A 20,000-nucleotide genomic window follows, 5' to 3' on the forward strand; every position below is an offset into this window, starting at 1 on the left:
AGATTTTTTACATAGGTGCGAGGATCATTTCTTTATTTCGTCGATTCGCTTTTTTCACCAATCCTGTAATACAGTTCATTTTGGGGGGTTATTTGCATTAAAACAATGGATATCCAGTTCACTGAAGCATGATACAGACCTAAGAGTAATGTCCGTAATTAACTTGTATTGTTTTTATGTAATTTTATCTGGTGCCAGTTGCTCAAAGCATGCTTTGCTCTAACCACTGGTTAAGGATTATCAAAACCAATAGGTTTATGTGGTTGGATAGCTTACTTTGTTGTACAAATTAGTTTCACTCATTGTTACCAGGCGCTTTTGTTCTTCATCTCTGCTTTTTTGGTTGTAGAATCTGCGAAGTGAGCTGGAGAAAACTAAAGCAAAGTATCAAGAATTGGAGAAGCAAAAGACAGAAGCTCAAGGAAAACTCGACGATTTAGACAAAGAGGTGAGTCAGTTTTAGTTTTTTTACGCGCTGATTTCAATCGTGTTGTAATAGTCCATTTTACAGTTGTTTGCTCAGCGACCTAGCCTATGAATGGCTGCGAGGCTGCCGGTGACCTTGTATTGATAGAGTCCTCACTGCTTTTATCATGTAAATTGTGTTGTTGTAATTCTAATTAGTCTGAATTAACATTACAGAAGCACGAAGGTTTGTATAAAAGCGGGGTCACCGGCAGCCTCGCTTCCATTCTTAAGCTGGGTAACTTAGCCACAACTGTAAAATGGTCTATTGATTACGGAGTTTTTTCTGTGGACCACCATGGAAATGTCTACAGTCCCTGCATTTTTTCCCTGACTATGCTGTAGGGTGGATGTTGTTCTTTTTGCCACAGGTTGTGTTCGCCCCAGTCGATTCACCCCCACTTCTAAAATGTGATTGGCAAACATATCCCAAGTTACTTTGCGAAGTGGGATAAACTTAAAGGGTTTTAGCTTTTGAGAAATTCACTTTGACCTCTGGGGCCTTTCAATTTATGACATTGATGATGATGACGACAGTGATGACGATGTTATTGATGATGACGACGATAAAGACGGTAATGATGATGCTGATGTTGATGACAATGTTGATGATGATGGTGATGTCATGACGTCATGATGACGACAATTACGTTGGCAGTGGCGGTGGTGATGCGTGCACACATACATTCCCTCATTATGAAACAGCCTTGTCTTGATCCCCCAAGGTCAGAGATTCTCGTGATTATTATCTGCAATTCTCAACGTAAAATTGCTAGTGGAGCTGCTACTTAAAGTGGTGCCTGAAACACCTGCCTGGTAAGTTAGCTATGCCATGCTGATGAGGCAATTCAAGGCCGGACAGCTGTCCATGGCTCCTAATTAATCGGGTGAAATGGTTGTGCGCATGCGTTATGTGTTGGCCACACGGGGTTGGTGTTATGCATTCTAGTCACCAGAGCCTCGGATATGACATGGAGGCTCTAGGAAAATCTATGTAGTAGTAGGACATGCGCCGTAGGGTTCTAAAAGCCAACGAATGGCTATTTGAACCTTGGGGCGTCTGTTCACTCCTCGTGCTAACATGAAGGCACCAATCAGAGACGCTTTTTATTGCTCTTAACGAAAACCAATGAGAAGACACCTTGTTAAGGTTCCCCAGCGCTTCTCTCTCCCTCAGTCATGCGCAAAAGAAAAGAGGTCTGGGGTTGAGATAGATGTGTCCCTTTTAATGCTTATTACGTAATGCATCACATTTTACCTATCAAGGTCGATTGGTTTCAATTTTAACCTTTTTTGTTCTTATCAGAAAGCCCAATATGAAGACATGTTGAAAGACGTAAAACAGAAGTGTGACGAAGAAACAAAAACAGTGAGTTCAAATGGGTCGAAGAGCTTTCTATCCAAGGCGATTCCCTGCGTAGTAATTGAAGAAAATGATCATAGCATTGAACTATGTAATTTTGGTTCTATGTGGAGTTGCCGAAAAGTTAGTCTCCACGTTGGTGCGGCGAGCCTTGCATGACGCCCCAATAACGCCTGCGAAGAAGACTGCCAAAAAGCCTGAAAAAATTCCATGCTTGAAGACGACTCGAACCCTTGACTTTGTGATTGCCCTGTACACCACTCGGCTGAGAACTGAGAACTGGTCAATAGGCCCTTCTGAGTTCAGTCCAGCCTCTTTTTCAAATCGAGTCTTTGTGCCATATGACAATATTTTCGGCCTTTTGCGCGTGTTCACTCGATTTCCTGGAAGACTAGGTGTTGGATAAGCATTTTTTTTGGAAAAATATGCAACAAGGACTAGTCAAACGATAGTGAACTGAAGCACTGGTAAGGACAGCACTTGTTGGATTGAACTTTAATATGAGATGAAATGAGTTAACTTCTCTTCTTTTCAGATAAACAACTTAAAAACACAAATTGCATCGTCAAGGCAGTCGACACTGGTAAGTGATGTCCATACCTTCTTTTTCTTCACCGCTCGATACCTCCTAATTCGGGGGACTGGGGCGGGTGAAAGTCGTCAAGGGTGAAGACTTTATCGTTGAATTTAATTTGTTTTTGCTGTATTCAGCAACAAGAAGAAGAACTAAGCCAAGCAAGAGAGGAGTTGAACAAGTTACGAGAGGAAGAAACCAAGCTTGAGCGAGAGGCAAGTGAACGAGTAATTTGAAGTGGTGATCTGAAGCTCGGCTTGTGGAAACGTGTGTAAAAAAGGAACCAATTTAATAAAAAAAAATCGTGATGGAGAACTTTGGAATGGGGACCATCTAGGACGACTGTGGTTGGAGGTTTTAAGACGATTCAACACGGCATCTAAATTAAGGGCGCTTTCCTTTTGTCAGAACTGGCCAACCAGACCTGTCAGTTTGCAAAGAAAGCGTAACAATTTGAAGGAACACTTGCATGATAATCCCTCGCATTCGTCTGGTGGAGTACGTATCATCCTCGAGGAGGGTTAATTTGAGGGCGTTGTAGAGTTAGTCCTTCCAAATGCCCGGTCTGGCTGGTCAGTTCTGTCAAATGAAAATCCTTCGATTAAAGGATACATGTCTACAGTCATTCACCGCGGTTAACATTTCCCAATTTCCTTCAATATTAAGACAAATTCCGTGTTAGCAGTAAAGCGGGACAATTTTGACATGAGCCCACTGAGTTTTAATGGCCTAGTTCCCCGATAGCTCAGTGGTAAAGCATCGGCATCACCAATCGTAGGAGTAAACTCAGGGTTTCAATAAGAGCCTCTGGCCGGCGAATTTCACCGGCCACTACACGTGTACTCGCCTTCTACTTTTCCTTAGAAATTACGCTAAGTTTTACGAATAACACGAGAAACATAAAGATTAGATGGGCAAAGTTTTGTTCACGAAAGACTGGAGAAGAAGACTGAATTCAGAATGACTCGGATTCTGAGTAATTTCGGCTCACGCGTTGTTTTTGAGGCAGCGGTCCAGCAATCCAGTACGTGGTGTAAGCTGCCTGATTTGTTAACTACATTTGAAGCGTGACAGGACGATGTTTTTGGTCAAGACAGATGAAATGCATTTCACACAGCTGTAGAGAATGCAAAGTAGCCTTGAAGGGGCTATGTCACGCTATTTTAGCATCAATTCAAAACCAAAAGTATGTCTTGCTGAATTTCCAAAAAATTAGAGCATTCATGTACTCTCTCTCTGAATAAAAAAATAAAAAACCAAAATGTAATGTTATTAGTGTTCTGTTCAAATACTCTAACTCGTGCCCCAGAATGCAGGAAATACATTCTAGCCAGAATGTATCTTGAACCCGGGATCCCCGGATCTCAAGGCAAGCATCCTAACCAGTGGGCTGCACTGCCTCCTAAGATACATCAGAATACCTTTTTTTTAGAGTTAAAAGTGAAACCCGTGCAATTTTTTTTCAACAGATTGAACTCAGCAAAGAGCACCTGGAGACTGTTCAAAAACAATTAAAAACCGTTCAAACAGAGTTATCACAGGTAAAAATGGCTTCTTACAACTGATTCTTACGTGCGACGCATATCGTAATCTCATTTAAGCTCCGTTTACACGAGCAAGTCTTGTGCCTTCACCAGTTTCCCTGACAATTATCATTCCTCTTGTAAATGATCAACAAGTTTTCATTGACAAGGAATAATTGCTCGTGTGAACGGTGAACAAGTTTAGCCTGTGCCCGCTGTACATGTTATTCAGCGAGTACATTAAAATGTTCCAGTTCCTAGCTCGTCTAGTTAGCCGCCATTTTGTCTATTTTGACAGCAATGAGCATGAGAGTGATACTGAGAACTAACTTCATTAATATTCCTTGGCACAATTTTTGTTGTTGTCCCTTTACACGAACAAATTTCATCCTTGACAAGGAAAAGCTAGCATGCTTCAATCTTCACCAAAACTCTTGGGAAAAACTCTGACATGAACATCCTTGAACATGCACTCACAAACAAAGTCCATGTTTCCCCCCACCCCCTCTTTCCTGTACCAATGCTGATAATGTGGTGAAAAATACTGTGCAAGCCTTTGGCCGTTTTTTGACCAACATTGGATAAAGGGGAGGGGGGAAAGTATGGAGAAGTTAATCTTTTGCAACACAGACAAATAAGGGAATGACCATTTTATAGTGGTGTATCATATTTTCCCAACGAGTTTTGTCCATAATTTTTGCATTCTACAATCATGGACAAAATTGTTGGGAGGGTAAGCCCCCTCCCCCTTATCAATGTTGGATGTTCCAGAAAAAAATGTGACTTTTCTTACCTGAAGAACTCCAACATTGAATATGGGGGAGGGGGGGGGGGGGGGGGCACGCACAAGAGCATGGCATTTCCCAAATAGTACACCCAATAGTTAGAATAATTGAATCAAGTGTGAAGTGAACTGATGCACGCAACCTTCCCAACAAGTTTTAACCACGATTGTAACTTTTCCTTGTCAAGGAAAAATTGTCAATTTTAACCCTATTTACATGAGCCGGCAATTTTTTCCTTGTCAAGGAACACTTGCTCCTGTAAACGGGGCTTTAATCTTCGCGAAACATAGCAATTCAGTTAAAGGACACTAATTTATTCACCTTTAGGTCCGATCCAAGGTGTCCACGCTGGAAGAAACAAACAGTAGTTTAAACGCGAATATTGCACATTACAATTCCCTGATGAATTCAAACAGTGTGTCCAGCGGTCCAACCCCGATTCCTGATTTTACACCTCTTCACGACGCGTTTGATATGACACCCACTCCTTCTGAGGCCGATGCTATGAGTGTCAGAGCGACCGTAAGTTATGAGCATAAATTACAAATTTATGCAATATTAATTAGTTTTAGCTGTAAAGTAAATACCTCGTCTTGTAATTATTATTGATGGTTTGCATTCTGACGTCACGGCAGCCATGTTGGTGTTCAGAACAATGCAGTAAAATTCAAAACTTGTGGGGCCATTTTCTATTGTTTCCCATCACGTGGATGCAAACCAAGAATAGTTTATTGCTGCATGGTTGGTCCTTGCCACATCTTTGGTCTCTGTTGATGGCTAAAAGTTCCTTTGAATTCTTCCCACAGAAATTGCTTGTGGAGTTTACCAACGCTTTACTAAACTTTGTAGAAGGCTTTCCACTATAGGAGTTAAACTGTACGAATTCAGTAACTAAAGTTTTGGAAGAGTATTATCTATATAGCGACAAAGTGCTATGCAACTTAAGGTTAACCCAGAAATTACTTCTAAGCAACACAAATCAGGGTTTTCGTTTGAGGCCGGAGGACATGCGGGCTCATTGTTTGTCGGCTATGCCATGCTGATTAGGTTAATAAGGCCGAAACAGCTGTCCTTGGCCGCCACTGCCCGGCTGATATGGCTTTGCGCATGTGTACTACTGACCGCGGGATCGTTGTTTGTTGTATTCTTACCTAAAGCTTTTAGTTTGTTTCGTAGAATACACCCCACGAACTGAAAGAATTTATGAATTACTGATAAAAAGAGAAATGCAAAAGGAGACTAATAAGTACACCATCGGCTTCCATATGATACCTATTTCAGAACTAACAGAATTTATTTGCCGACGGTGAATAAAGTCTCATCCGTAGACTTGTAAGTTAACTTATCAATCTCGGTTCATGTCGGTCAATTTTTTCCTTTATTAGGCTGGTAGCAGTCCTGTCAGTAGTATAAGCGGATTTAGCGTGGGATCTGGTCGAGTAGATGAAGCCGTAGACGATTTTAAGGTAGGTGAAAATTTGCGCTCAATTTATTGTCGCCCAATAAGCCCTGCAGAGTTAGTTTCCGGAAAAATTGTAGTGCAGTGTAATGTCAGTGTAACAAAAAGCCTCTTTATTTCTCCCAACAAGCAGTTTTCACCCTTTTCATAATTTGCCTTGGTTATATCCCAGAAGGGTTTTTTTTAACGCTACCGCAACAATCTTCAATCAGATTGAGCCGCTCATTTTGAGAGTTGCACAAATTTGCATGTACATTGCTAGTAGCGTGAGGGAATCTGGGATGTCGAGTCCATGATCAACATTGCACTGTCTGTTTTCACGTCAGATAACGTTATAACGTTATTAGTTCGAGGAATACGTTACTGGTTGAAAATTTCGTATATTAAAAATCAGCTTAAAAGAGAGGTTTAGAGGACAAAGACAAAGGAAAGTGGATGATATGCAAATATTTTTCACATTCATTCCAACGTGTTTCTATAGACCTTATTCATAAATGGCGGCCACATTTATAATTCTTTTGTCCCAGTGCAAATTAGCCTACCAAGCCTCATTTTAGAGCAAGAATTCTTTTCAATTCACTGTATGGTATCGAGGCTTGGTAGGCTAATTTGCACTTGGACAAAAGAATCATAAATTGACCGCCATTAATGAATAAGGTCTATTGTTTTTGTCCTCACTGTCTCACTATCAAGCTGAACATTTGATATTTCGAAAATGGCCTATTTGTTCCGTTCATATGGCAATACTCACCATTACGTCACCTATTTTCATTAATGTGCCAATCAGAGATCTATTGGCTGTCGAAACAAAGGATTCTTTTGTTCTGTGGTTGGCAAATTTACAAAATAACAAAAGAATTGTTTACAAACAGTGAAGTCTCCTATAAAACTAAGCCAACCTTACACAAATTTAGACGCCTGGGCCGGCTTTGCGGCTTGAAGACGCCATTATCATTTTCTGTATTCGTAAATTGGTGCTTTATATACGCATGGGCAGATGGTAAAACCACTTGCAATGGTTAACAGTCAACCTGGTTCTTCAGGTCCACATGAACAAAACGTCCGGTCAGATTTTTGGTAGCCATTCTGTGCCGTGTGAACGCAGCCAAACATTATTTATATGTTTAGCCGAGCGTTAAACATTGCCTTCGTACAAATGCTGGCCAAAGATGTTGCATAATCTAGCCGAGTCTTAAAATGAATCTAAAAGGGTCACACGACCTTAACACCCTGCTTTTTTTTTTCTAGTTTTACCACTTTACCACTTCACTTTTGATTTTTATCGCGCCCTGTACCAGTTGAAAAATAAAGCTAACTTTAAAAGTACTAGCAATCCTTTTACGATGAGGCTTTTAATCAATTTATTTAAGCCATAGACCTCTGTCATAATGGCGGCCGGAGAAAATTTTCTTTTGTTTTAATGCTAATTAGCCTTTCTAGCCTCTCTCCGACGAGCAAATTTCAAATAAATATTTGTGTTAAAATGAGGGTAGTAGGTCTAAAAAGAATGTAAAGGCGTCGCCATTTATGAGAGTGGTCTATGTGTATTACTCTTCATTTCAGGATTCGGACCCTTTCAAGAGTAAAGAAAATTTATTTAGTTCTTCAGAAACAGGTTAGTGGACTGAACCTGTGGCATATTCAGGAATTTTTAGGAATTCATGCGATACAGGCACCTTTTTAACCGATACCCAATTTTACATTGCGATATGGTCTTTACGATATTCCACTCAATCGTTTTGATGCAATTTTGACATCTAATTTACATAGAATCGATTTCGAGTAAGAAGGCATTCCGGCCTCAGTGAAGACTCACTGCTTCCATCTAACATGGCTGTCGACGCAGTCAAGCCCCCCGAACAGCATGGAACTTGAAGTAAAGGGAGGGAACAAAGCTTGCCAAGCGCTTCACAAAAAATCTTACACTTTCCAAAACCACGCTACAGTTAACCTCTTTAGCTTGTTCGTTTTGTTTTCCCATTTCAGACCACGTGATGTTCCCAAGGGAATTTTCCTTTTGTTTTAACGTAAGTTAGCATACATATGCACGTGCTTAAGACGACATTTGGTCTGAGATGGGAAGACAAAACCTACAAGCTAAAGAGGTCTATTTTGCCCTTTAAGCCCTAAGTGTACGCAACTTAACGCATGCGTTGTCTGTAAATCACCCCTGGCGATTTGTGCTCTTCATCAGTCGACTGACGTCAAGATCGTCAACACAATAGGGCGCTAAAGCGAGGACGATGACGATGGCTGCGAGAACGATACAACACAATAGGGAGTTTAAGATCTACGACGCGACGGCAACGAAAACGTCTCAAATTGTGCATATTTAATGAGCAAAAGCAATAGCATTGCACGCTCTGCACGTGCATTTTTCATTGTTGTACATTTCTCTCACGTTTTCGGCAAATCTCCGACGTAAAATGGCCAATTCTCAAGTTTTATGGGGAACGTGGAAACAAAGCAACGAATTTGAATTTTCTATCGTAGTTTCAACACTGCACCTCCTAATTCATTTCCTGGAAAGTCGCGCTAGTTTTCAGAAGTCAGACAAACCGAAATAATGACGAAAAAGATTAATAAACCTGAACTTGAAATTTTAATGACGTTTTCGTGTACCGTCGCGTCGTAGATCTTAAGGTTCGTTCACACAGAGCGATTTTATCGGGCGACAAGAGCTGCGATCGAACGGCGATTTTTACGGCGACAGCAAATCGCGCGTGTGAACAGCCGGCGATTTCACTTCGATTTGTAGCGCGACAGATCGCAGCCTTGTCGCCGCAAATTCGAACATGCTCGAAATTTAGTGCAACTTTGCTGCGATTTTATCGCAGCTCTTGTCGCGCGATCTGTGTAAACGAGCCTTTAAACTCCCTAATAAGCTTAATGAACACGCCCTGCGCTTGTGCACGCCCAGCACGTGCGTGTTACATTTTGATACATTTCTCATTCTGAAAACAGCGTGAAATGAACAGATTTTGAAGCAATGTGAAGGACGCTAGCACCTGTTGATAAATTTTCGATTTTCTCAAAACACCCACACCGATCATACCAATTGCATTCCTGGAATGTTGGTACACACTTTCCATGCCGGGACGAACGACGTGGATTAAGGTGATTTCTCGGTATTGCACTGCGCATATGGTGTGCCAATATTTATAAATTGATCCAATCTGCAACATTGTAAACATGGCGTAAGTCGATCATACACACTGAAACAGTTCTCAAAACACGTGAGAGAAGTTGTGAATGACGCATAACTCTTTGTGATTAAGCGCGCGGATTCCGAGAACATGGCGAGTTTTGTTGTTTCGATCTACGATAATCGAGATGGACTGGTGCGACGGTGTTTTACTCTTAGACGAGCAAAGTGACCTATATTTTTTATTGCATAAATTTGGTGTACAAATTACCCCCTTTAAATCAAAAAATGTTTTAAAGTATTTATCGGTAGGAAAAAAGATATAGCTAATAACGTACACAAAGCCCCTTACCCTGAGATGTAAATTATGATCTTAAAAACAACGACTCGAGAAACGTTTTTAGTCGACGTCGTTTTAAGTGGAGTGTTTTTTGCATAAACTATACAAGACAGTGTTCCATTTACTGAAGATTTTCTACCTATCAGGTGTTTTTTCAAGTGTTACTTTAAATACCCTCTCGTTTGGCCACCGCAAAATGTACCCTGAGCTGATAAGATAACGCGCGTGATTGGTATCTGTACAGGCATCAGTAGGGTAAGATTGGCCCATTACATCTCTTAAGCAAGCACAGTGACTTGTCTTTTTATTGTTGTTCTCAAAATGGAGATTAGTATGGAACATTCAGGGAAAGTTTCAAACAAATAGTTCGGCAACTTTTTCTTCTGAGGAATCACCTTAATCAGAAAATTATTACTGTAACGGGAAATAGTATTTCTCGATAGCTTTCTGTCTCGTAGCCGTCGTCTTTGTCCTTGCTTAAGCGCTCATTGCACAACTATTGGGCCTTTTCCGACATCACACCTCCGACGTCCATAAAAAGAATCCCGTTGTCTTCGGTTGTGTTGATGTAAAGTAAATGCATCATTAACTATGTCTAGGATTTTTCAAGAAAAAATCCCCTTTTTGCCCCTGCTTAATACAAAAAACTACTTTTCTTTCAGAGTCAAATGACCCTTTTCACGTCGATGATCCTTTCAAAACAGACCCATTTAATTATAAAACCGTGTCCTTCGCAGATTCCTTCCCAGGGGATCCATTTGAGGTAAGAAATACGTTTGGTAGGTAGGACGGTAGGTGGGAACTTGAAGTTATGTCGGGAGGGCGGTGCCGACCCATGAGAGGTTGATTGTCTACCGAGGCTATAGTAATGGTAACACAAGAAAGATGTGATCTCATTGCCATTGTTGTAGCGAGGGTCTTCCTGATGCGCTAAGCGAGATTTAATGTGATTATTTTTTCAAGGGTGAGGACTTGTTCAAAGGTGACCCTTTTAAGAGCGACCTACCAGCAAGCGGAGAGACCAACGGAACTGCGTCGGGCATTGCGAATGGTAGGTGTTAACAAGAAACTGATGCTTCCATTAGTCTTCTTCTGCAATTTTCTTAATTGTACGGGAGGCGACGTGATCCATTGGTTATGGCGTTGGGTTTGCATGCGGTTGCCCCAGCTTCAAACCTTGTTCCAACTTCTGGTTTGGATTTGTTTCCGGTTGTCCGGCGGATTTAATTCAACCACGCTTTGTAAATAGCCACCTGGTCACCTCCTGCCAGTTGGGGTTCTTAACCATGTTTCTGTTAAGTTTGAATTGTTTCTTTCACATCATGAAGAGTGGGGTGCCTGTGAACTAGCTTGATAGCTAAGTGCACTTCCACTATAAACAAATCTTTTACATTTTTTATATATTTATTTACAAATGCAAGTGATTAGATGCATGCCCGGTTTTGATATCCAACAAAAATCCGGCAGAAGACGAGTAGGAGCAGAAGTTTAGCGGACACTTTGTGACGTCAATTGTCTGCATTCTTAAATAAACGACTGTATTCTCGTTCCCGGATCCCATCGTTTCTCGAGAAAATGAAGGGCTCTGGAGTAACCAAGTCTCTCTCTCATCTTTAATTGTCAATTGTTCATTTTGGACACTGAAAGCTTGCCAGGGATCATGGGAAATGAACATAATTTTTTTCAAAAGCAGAACCCCAATGTCTGGACTCGCAGGACTCGAACCTGGGAATGTTTGATTAATAACTCCTTTACTTAATCAATAGACTACCACATCAGTAACTTTGAGGATGTCATTTTTTTTTTAATGTCAATATTTTTTTCTTCTGCAAATGCCGCTGTAAACGTATATTAACACCCACGAAGAAGCAAGCTTACACAGTGAAAAATGTCGGCTATCAAACTTCAAGAGAAAGCTAACCATTTTAAAATCAACCCTTAGACTTAACCATTATTCAGCAATGATTTTATATATGTACTAATTAGTTTTGGTAAATAATTGGCACACTTACCAGTCAGTTGATCTTTAGTAGTTAAGTGGATAAAAAGAGTTCTTTCAGAGTGGGTGCTTCGGGTTCAAATCCTGTCCAGGGACTACTTTTACTTTTTTCTTTTTGTCTGCTACCACAAGTCCTGGGACAGAGTAATCTAAATGGAATATAACACTTTATTTGGGGCAAACTGACAATGAACGAGAATCCTTCATTTGAGGAAGAGATTGTGTTGTCTGGAGGCAGTTCATCTGTGAGTCATCAATAATAAGTGCTAAACATGGCGGCGCTCAGAAGCATTACATTCGAAGAGTCTGTGTGAAGCTTTGACTGGCCTCGACTTAGAGAATGTATCCCATCTTGTCGAATAGAAAAAAGCAATAAGAAATATCGTAGTTTTAAACAAAGACACTCAGATCATTTTACCGACCGGCCGCGCCACATCGTCCATTTTTACTTCCGGTTCAAGATTTTATCGTTCGCAAGCTAGCCAATGACAAAAATTGAATTTCCTACGTCTCCAGAGTCCTTCGTTTTCTCGTGCAAAGGCTCCACCGGCTAAGAGAAACGATGGGATCTTGGAACGATAATGAAACGACGGTTATTGAAATCGGCGTTCCTAGCCGGGATATATTAACGCTGTGCGTTACATTAATGAGCTTTACGAATCAGCGAGAACGCTGTGGTTCCGGACATCGTGAATAGAAATTGGAAGTGTAGTATTTCGCTTAATGAGACGTTTCTGTTTAAACCAATGAATTTGAAAGCATATGTTGCCGGAATTCTCAAGTGAACGACGACCGAGAAGACGATGTTCTCGTTGGTTGTGCTCGCTAACAGTTGCGTTTCAGAGGAGAGAGAACACCGTAGGATCGGTTGTTTAACAAAGTGTCGGTCACTTTCAAATATTCACTTTGAAATTTTCATTCCAGTTTTGAGAGTTTGTTTGCTTAACTCCCAACTGGCAAAATTTTGAGATCTTCTTGGATGCAAAGATTATTATTTGATGCAGGGTTTGCATTTTACGATATGCAATTACTCGCATTCAAAACTAACCTGTTTGCTCAAGAGACCTGGATCGAGAAGGAGATGACGTCAAAGACGCACTCGATAAACAATGCAGCGTATTAATTATGCAAGACGTGGGTTGAATAGTTTGAAAGAGCAAAACTCTCATACACAGACAATTCATTCCTAGGCGATTGAGTGTTTGACGTCATTTGTTCTGAACCTAGCTTTCTTAAGATTTTTAAGGACGATGCCTACTAATTAAAGATGTTTTTGCCCCGGTGTGTGATTATGCAGGAAATGTAAATCTTAACAAGTGTTATTGAAATCCAAAAAGAAAATTGGATTGTGTGATTTCTTGATTCTTTACTGTTTCCTTTGCATTTTTTTTTAGTAATTTGAGAATTGCCTGGCCTAATTTTATCGCGGAAAGTATGGCAAGGCACTGTATAGCATACGGATGTGTTAACCGAAGTAGCAACCCCAAATGTGGGAAACTATCATGGCATTCTTTGCCAATAAACAATCAGAAACGCCTTCTTCTGAGAAAAACGTAAATTCTGGATAGGAATTCTTTTTTTTTGCGCATTTTGCGCGCCAAGTCTCTTCAGTACTCTTCTCTACGTGTGATCGAATTTTTACCCCGGCGAAGGCCTCGCTTTCGTGCGCTCTGAAAAGTGGGCTCAACTATAATAACAGCTCTTCCACCGGTGAAGTGATGATCAAACACACTTTCGGCATGACGGAAAAGGAGAGGTTTTTTTTTTTGCTCGAAGTAACACTTTTAAACTTTCACAAGTCTCCTATACCTCATTGGTATAGCATCCGAACTAGCAATCGGAAGGTGGTAAGTCTAAAAATATTACTTCCCGTTATTGTAACAATTCCGTTACAACCCCAAGTCGTTCGGAATGGAAAGTGTTTACCAACATTGCAAGAATAAAATGGAGTTTTAGTAAGGGCAACTGCAACGTCTACTTCAACTTCACTTCAAAATATAACTTAGCCCTATCATAAGTAAAAAGTCACTGCTTACGAGCCAGAAGGCCCATCAGGCTGGCACTTATCTCCGGTTTCATTAGCATGAAGCGACTAAGAGTATTTCTACTCCCCCCTGGATGGGATGCTAGTCCATCACAGGGTTACCCCCAGCATTTTCGCCGGTACCGACTGATACACCTGGGTGGAGAGAGGCACCGTCTTGCCCAAGAACACAACACAATGTCCCCGGCCGGGACCCGAACCCGGACCACTCGATCCGGAGTCGAGCATACTAACCACGAGGCCACCGCGTACTTCGCGATTATTCCATCTTGTTCACCTTGAACAGTATGGGAGAACTATCATATAACCGAATTTATAGGAACCGTTCTAAAGTGAAGATAAAAAGTGAACGATTTCCTGTTGTATGCTCATGCTGTCGTCAAAACCTAAAATTTGGTGATTTCACATTGTCGTTTAGTGGACTACGGCAAAAAATGCATGGAAATGCGTGCTGCACGTGCAACAACGTGCAGCACGATTATTTGTCCTTTCTTAACCAATGATATTCTTGCTTTGTGCCGTTGTCGTTGCCGTAGCCGTCGTTGTTGCTAAAACTCCCAATAATTGGCTTGGACGGGTGCAGGGATGGCGCAGTGGTGAGAGCACTCGCCTCCCACCAATGTGGCCCAGGTTTGATTCCCAGACTCGGCGTCACGTGTGGGTTGAGTTTGTTGGTTCTCTACTCTGCTCTGAGAGGTTTTTCTCCGGGTACTCCGATTTTCCCTTCTCCTCAAAAACCATACTTTTACTTGATTTGCGTTAATTGTTAATTTCAGTTAAGATTGTTCCCAGTAAGAGCTCCAGCCCTAGGAAGACTAGACACTTAAATAAATTTCTCTTTCCTTTTGGAAGAAAATTAAATAGGTTTCGTCAGGTTCTTACGTCCTCTATACAACCTCAAATAGACCATTTTACAGTTGTAGCTGGGTTACCTGGCCTAAGAATGGAAGCGAGGCTGCCGGTTACCCTTGCTTTAATACAAACCTTCGTGCTTTTCAAATGTTAATGTAGACTAATTAGAATTACAACACGATTTTCATGATAAAAGCAGCAAGGTATGTATCAATACAAGGTCGCCGGCAGCCTCGCAGCCATTCATAGGCTAGGTCACTGAGCAAACAACTGCAAAATGTCCTATTCGGTTAATTCACATCGTTGTCAGGTCGAAGACGGCAAAGAAATGTACCAAAATGTAAAACGCACGTGCAGGGCCTTTGCTTTTGTTCATTAAGCCCATTGTGTTGTGGCGTTCTCGTAGCCGTCGTCGTTGTCCTTGCGTAAAGTGCGACTGCAATGGCTGGTATGACAGTTGAGCCCACGTCCCTGCGGTGTTAGTTTCAGAAGGCGCGAAAAAGAGGCTTTCGGGTCAACATAAGAATTTCTTATCGAAGGATTGTGTGATTTCTTGATTCTTTACTGTTTCCTTTGCATTTTTTTTTAGTAATTTGAGAATTGCCTGGCCTAATTTTATCGCGGAAAGTATGGCAAGGCACTGTATAGCATACGGATGTGTTAACCGAAGTAGCAACCCCAAATGTGGGAAACTATCATGGCATTCTTTGCCAATAAACAATCAGAAACGCCTTCTTCTGAGAAAAACGTAAATTCTGGATAGGAATTCTTTTTTTTTGCGCATTTTGCGCGCCAAGTCTCTTCAGTACTCTTCTCTACGTGTGATCGAATTTTTACCCCGGCGAAGGCCTCGCTTTCGTGCGCTCTGAAAAGTGGGCTCAACTATAATAACAGCTCTTCCACCGGTGAAGTGATGATCAAACACACTTTCGGCATGACGGAAAAGGAGAGGTTTTTTTTTTTGCTCGAAGTAACACTTTTAAACTTTCACAAGTCTCCTATACCTCATTGGTATAGCATCCGAACTAGCAATCGGAAGGTGGTAAGTTCGCCCCCTGCCAAGGAGAACTCGGATTTTTCCGAGTATCCCTGAATCTCCACCGAAAAAAATGTCTCTAAACACTTAAAACTGTTTTTCGTTTTCAGGCTTATCGTCTTCTCCTTCAAAATCGGATCCTTTCGTCATGGATCCATTTCAGGGTACATTTCCAAGCGGCAAAGTAAGTGGAACACTAGCCCAAGTACAAAAAAGAGCGAACTGGTTTAGGTTTCTCAAAACAAGGCACGTGTTCCGTTCAGTAGCCAAGAGCGGTTTGTCTATTCAGTTTTCTCTTTTAAGGTTAACTATTGAGTGTATTTCTATATTTGCGTTCGATCAAAGGAGAACGTGTCCTAATTTTGTTCAGATTGGGTGATTGTGTGATCTTGCTAAAAGGAATCGAGATTTTGCTCTCCAAGGGACACCAAAATAGCCTCCCCGAAGATTCTTTTGTTGTTTACAGGCGCACCCTCGCGTGGATTCTCGCACGCGTATTGATCTACATTTGACGACAGTCGCTTTATGTCACATGCTTATTTTTCTAGCTTGGAGCCCTACGGAAACACAGACTAAGCGACTGTCGAACGCACTTCAATAATCCGATATCACTACTAGTTTATCAATTTTATTTTTAAACAATAATTTTCTGTTAAGTGCCCGAACCTGTGCTTATTGACTCGCATGCGGTTACTTTGTCTGTGAGGCCGGCGAGACATCATGAGAAATCACCGGGGAAAATTTCTGACCGTAAATGAGTTTTCGTGTTAAACGTAAAGGTAATATCGCATTCGCCATCAGTAAACTGAAATCGGGTGCCGGCTCAAGCCTCTTGTTAAGCAGGTGTCATCAAGGAAGCCCGAATGAAGACAAGGAAAGCGTCTTGTTTACTCTAATAGTGCTATCATTAGTTAAATTCACTTGCCCTCGATCTTCTTGTTATTTCAGAATTCCACAGATAACTTTTTTATCTCCGATCCTTTCAAACCGTCTGGTGGAAACTCAGATTCAAAGAAAGCGACAGGCAACAAAGATTCGAACTCATCAGCGACTGATCCTTTTAGCAATCCCTTTGGCTCTGATCCATTTGGTGAGTTGTTTATTGTCCTTGTACTTTGGCTTTCTAACGGATAGACCCTGCAGGAAAAATAAACATCATCGCCGAAATTAGCACTGACATTTTCCTTAGCAACTCTATCACGTTGAATTTGTTTGGTTGGTGTTGAAAAATTGTGACGCAGTCGCGAATCAATGAATGATGAATGTCAACCTCGTTCCCAGGGAGCAAGAGACCCTGGGAACGAGGTTGAATGAATGTGTTTCTGAGCGGAAAGAAAAGGAGTAAGGACTGGGGAGATAGGGAACAAAGAAACTTCTTTGTTCACTTTTCACTCTAGTTTTTAACATCTTTTCTTCGCGCGACGTTTCTCTCTGTTCTTTTAAGTTTCAGAGTTTCATAGGGGCGTTGCTGACGAGAGTTAATAGGGAGCTTAAGCACAGACGTTCGTGACGGCCACGGACGGCAACCGGAAGTTGAATGTTTCCTTTTTTGGCGTGGTTTTGCTCTTACCACGGACAGGAAAAGCTCATGTTGATCACTGTGGCTTGACGTTACAACCGTGATGACGTGAAAACGCTCCAAAAAGGGAAAAATTCAATTTCCGGGTGCCGTCCGTGGCTCAAAAACGTCTGTGCTTAAGTTCCCTAATGTATGAAAGCCTTATATTTGAACTACGAAGAGAATCAAATTAAATATGTAGATCATCGCAGTTATAAACTTTACTTGAGCAGATGATCTTCATCTTAACTTGTGAGGCGTTTCTGTGAGAATTTTTGTCGTTTTGTATACAAAAAAATTAAAAATTACGGATTAGTCCCCGAATGAAACTCCGAACTCGGCGTCATCTGTGGGTTGAGTTTGTTTGTTTTCTATTCTGTTCCTAAACGTTTTTCTTGACGTACCCCGGTTTTCCTCATTCTCAAAAGTCATCTTTTGATTTTACTTCATTATTAAGATTCATTGTACAAATGTGGCGAGCGCGTCACCTATATCATTCTTGCTATCTTTCCAATCGTAATTTCCTTGCTCATCGCAGGAATCGGTGAGAGTTGCTGGAGAGTTGTCCCTACAACTTCATAATGGGGTTCAGGTTGCCTGGTGTACGCGTCACAAAGTGACCCTATAACAGAACCCCAACCAAAGAGGAATACAAGAAGTTTTTGGGCTTCAGGAGGAAGGGGGGGGGGGGGGGGACTTGCGACATGTATGCAAAATACCATGAATGGTAGCCGGAGCGGTTTTCAATTAGCTAATATCAAACATACTACAATACTCCTTATTTGTTCCTCCAAAATTTTGATAAGCATTGTTTCTAGTTTCTCTTGGGACCATTGAAAGTCCCAAGAGAAACAATGCTTATGCAACATTTTGGAGGGACAAACAAAGAATATTGTCATTGGTATTTTTTATATTGGCTAACTGAATGCCGTAAAATAAATACCCGAGTAATTACTGCGACCAATCAATCCAGATGCAAACAGCATATTGAACTAAACCAAATTCGTAGCAATTTCGTGTAATTTGCTCGAAGCGCGGGAAAAATTTTGGTTTTCGTTCTCATTGGTTGATAAACTGACGGGACATTTTTAATCCAATCACTAAGCGTAGCAATTGAAATTACTTTCAACAATCGTTTGAAAACTGCTCTATTATGTGCATGCGTTGGATAGGGTCGTACCTCTTGTTGAACAGTATATTTCATTGGCTATATAGTGTCGTGCTTCCTATTGTTTTCTGTGCTAAATCCATTGTTATCTTTGTTCGATCTATCCTGAAGCCCGTTCAGTTACGTAGGACACGACCCTTTGCGTTGGAGTTGTAGGGAACCGGGGTAGGGAATCGGTCGCCATTTTAAAGGAGAGTTTGTTTTCCTCAAATGACCTCTGTTTTTGACGTGAGAAATGGTAAAGAAATTTGCTTCTATATGCAGGTTTTCTTTTTTACTCTAGGGTCCTGATGAAATGCAATGAACTTAAGATGTTTAATGAGGAGATATTATCAGAGATGAGTTAACAGATTATGGCTCAGTCCCCTGCGGCTATCAATTTGTTCAGATAGTGATAACATGTATGGAGTACGTTATCAACTGACGGAGTCTGGACCTTTTGCCGAATGTCGAATGTCCGTGTATACCCCTTCGTTTGCACTTTTGCTTGGTCACGTCACATCAGCTGTGCCGGCAGAATGCTCATATTCTTCTGGGTAACCCTCCCGCGTAGCTATTGGCCCTTTCCTAATCATGCGGACTCAATAGTTCAATTTCATTCGTCGGTTTCTTTTTTCACTGCTGTCAATTACTGTGGCACGTTTCACATCCAGCATTGTGATTGGCGCATTTCGGTCTACATTGTCTGTTCTGGTTTGAATGGATTCGCCATCTGTCAGCGCAATATTCTTTGATTGCACTCACGTGATAAGACGGCCATGTTGGTGCCAAAACAATAGAAATATGTAGCTCAAGTTTTGCATAACAATAGACTCAAATTCCCAAAAGACATTAGGGACCTTAACATCTACGAAAATAGAAAGAGAAAGAAAGGTTCTCTGGTGCATTCTCACGTTGTCGTCAAAACCTAAAATTTGCCTGGTGGATGATTTCACGTCGTTATGCAGAGAACGACAAGAATGAGCTAAAATCCGTGCCGCACGTGCAGCACGATTCTTTATGCTCTTTTAACCAATGATATCATTGTTTTGTGGCGTTTTCGTCGACGTCGTCGTCGTAGATCTTCGCTATGAGGGAGTTTAAGAAACGACGACGGTTACTGCAACGACAACGCCAAAAAGCAGTAACATTTTTGGTTAAAAGAGGAAAAAATGATCGTGTTGCACGTGCGGCACGTATTTTTGTATATTTCTCTCCTGTACTCGTCAAAACAACCGCGAGTTTGAGGTTGTTTACCACGTACAAGCAGAAACTGGTTGGTACTAGGTTTGTTCAAATGGGAAGCAAAAAACTCCCGAATGGGAAATTTAGTTTGGATAGGCGTGTACCATTAGCAAAATTCGTGCACGCTTACCGAGAGAATCTGGAGGGAGGCAAAATCATGGGGGAATGCAAATGTTAAACACGTTTTCCGTTTGGAAATTCCGTTTGGGAAGGCCAAAATAGGCTTACCATTTACATTCCAACCGAAATTTCCGGATTTTTTTGATAAATGGTAAAGAACCTAAGCAAAGACGACGGCTACGGCTACGGCAACGCCACAAAGCAAGAATGTCTCTGGTTAAAAAAGGAAAAACACTCGTGCTGCATGTGCAGCACGGATTTCCGTGCATATCTTTGCCTTGAGCATATATAAATGAACCATTCATTTTCTGTTTTGACTTTAAAACCGTTCGTACCCACCAGTTA

General features: G+C 41.3%; 1 protein-coding gene across 2 annotated transcripts in view; it reads left to right on the plus strand.

The window, feature by feature from the left end:
- The window catches only part of LOC137973364 (epidermal growth factor receptor substrate 15-like 1), a 31,086-nt gene that overhangs the window by 9,946 nt on the left and 1,140 nt on the right, over positions 1-20,000 (plus strand). For both annotated transcript variants that reach the window (XM_068820157.1, XM_068820158.1), the window contains exons 8-20: positions 350-448; positions 1,772-1,834; positions 2,364-2,411; positions 2,540-2,617; positions 3,872-3,943; positions 5,038-5,232; positions 6,096-6,176; positions 7,733-7,784; positions 10,317-10,417; positions 10,618-10,705; positions 15,696-15,769; positions 16,534-16,675; positions 18,595-20,000. The exon at positions 18,595-20,000 is cut by the window's right edge and continues 1,140 nt beyond it. In XM_068820157.1, the coding sequence (XP_068676258.1) occupies positions 350-448; positions 1,772-1,834; positions 2,364-2,411; positions 2,540-2,617; positions 3,872-3,943; positions 5,038-5,232; positions 6,096-6,176; positions 7,733-7,784; positions 10,317-10,417; positions 10,618-10,705; positions 15,696-15,769; positions 16,534-16,675; positions 18,595-18,602 (1,101 nt within the window). In that variant the 3' untranslated portion in view covers positions 18,603-20,000. The remainder of the gene's footprint in view (positions 1-349; positions 449-1,771; positions 1,835-2,363; positions 2,412-2,539; positions 2,618-3,871; positions 3,944-5,037; positions 5,233-6,095; positions 6,177-7,732; positions 7,785-10,316; positions 10,418-10,617; positions 10,706-15,695; positions 15,770-16,533; positions 16,676-18,594) is intronic.

The sequence above is a fragment of the Montipora foliosa genome, chromosome 10 (assembly GCF_036669935.1).
Source record: "Montipora foliosa isolate CH-2021 chromosome 10, ASM3666993v2, whole genome shotgun sequence".
In the NCBI taxonomy this organism is placed as follows: Eukaryota; Metazoa; Cnidaria; class Anthozoa; order Scleractinia; family Acroporidae; genus Montipora; species Montipora foliosa.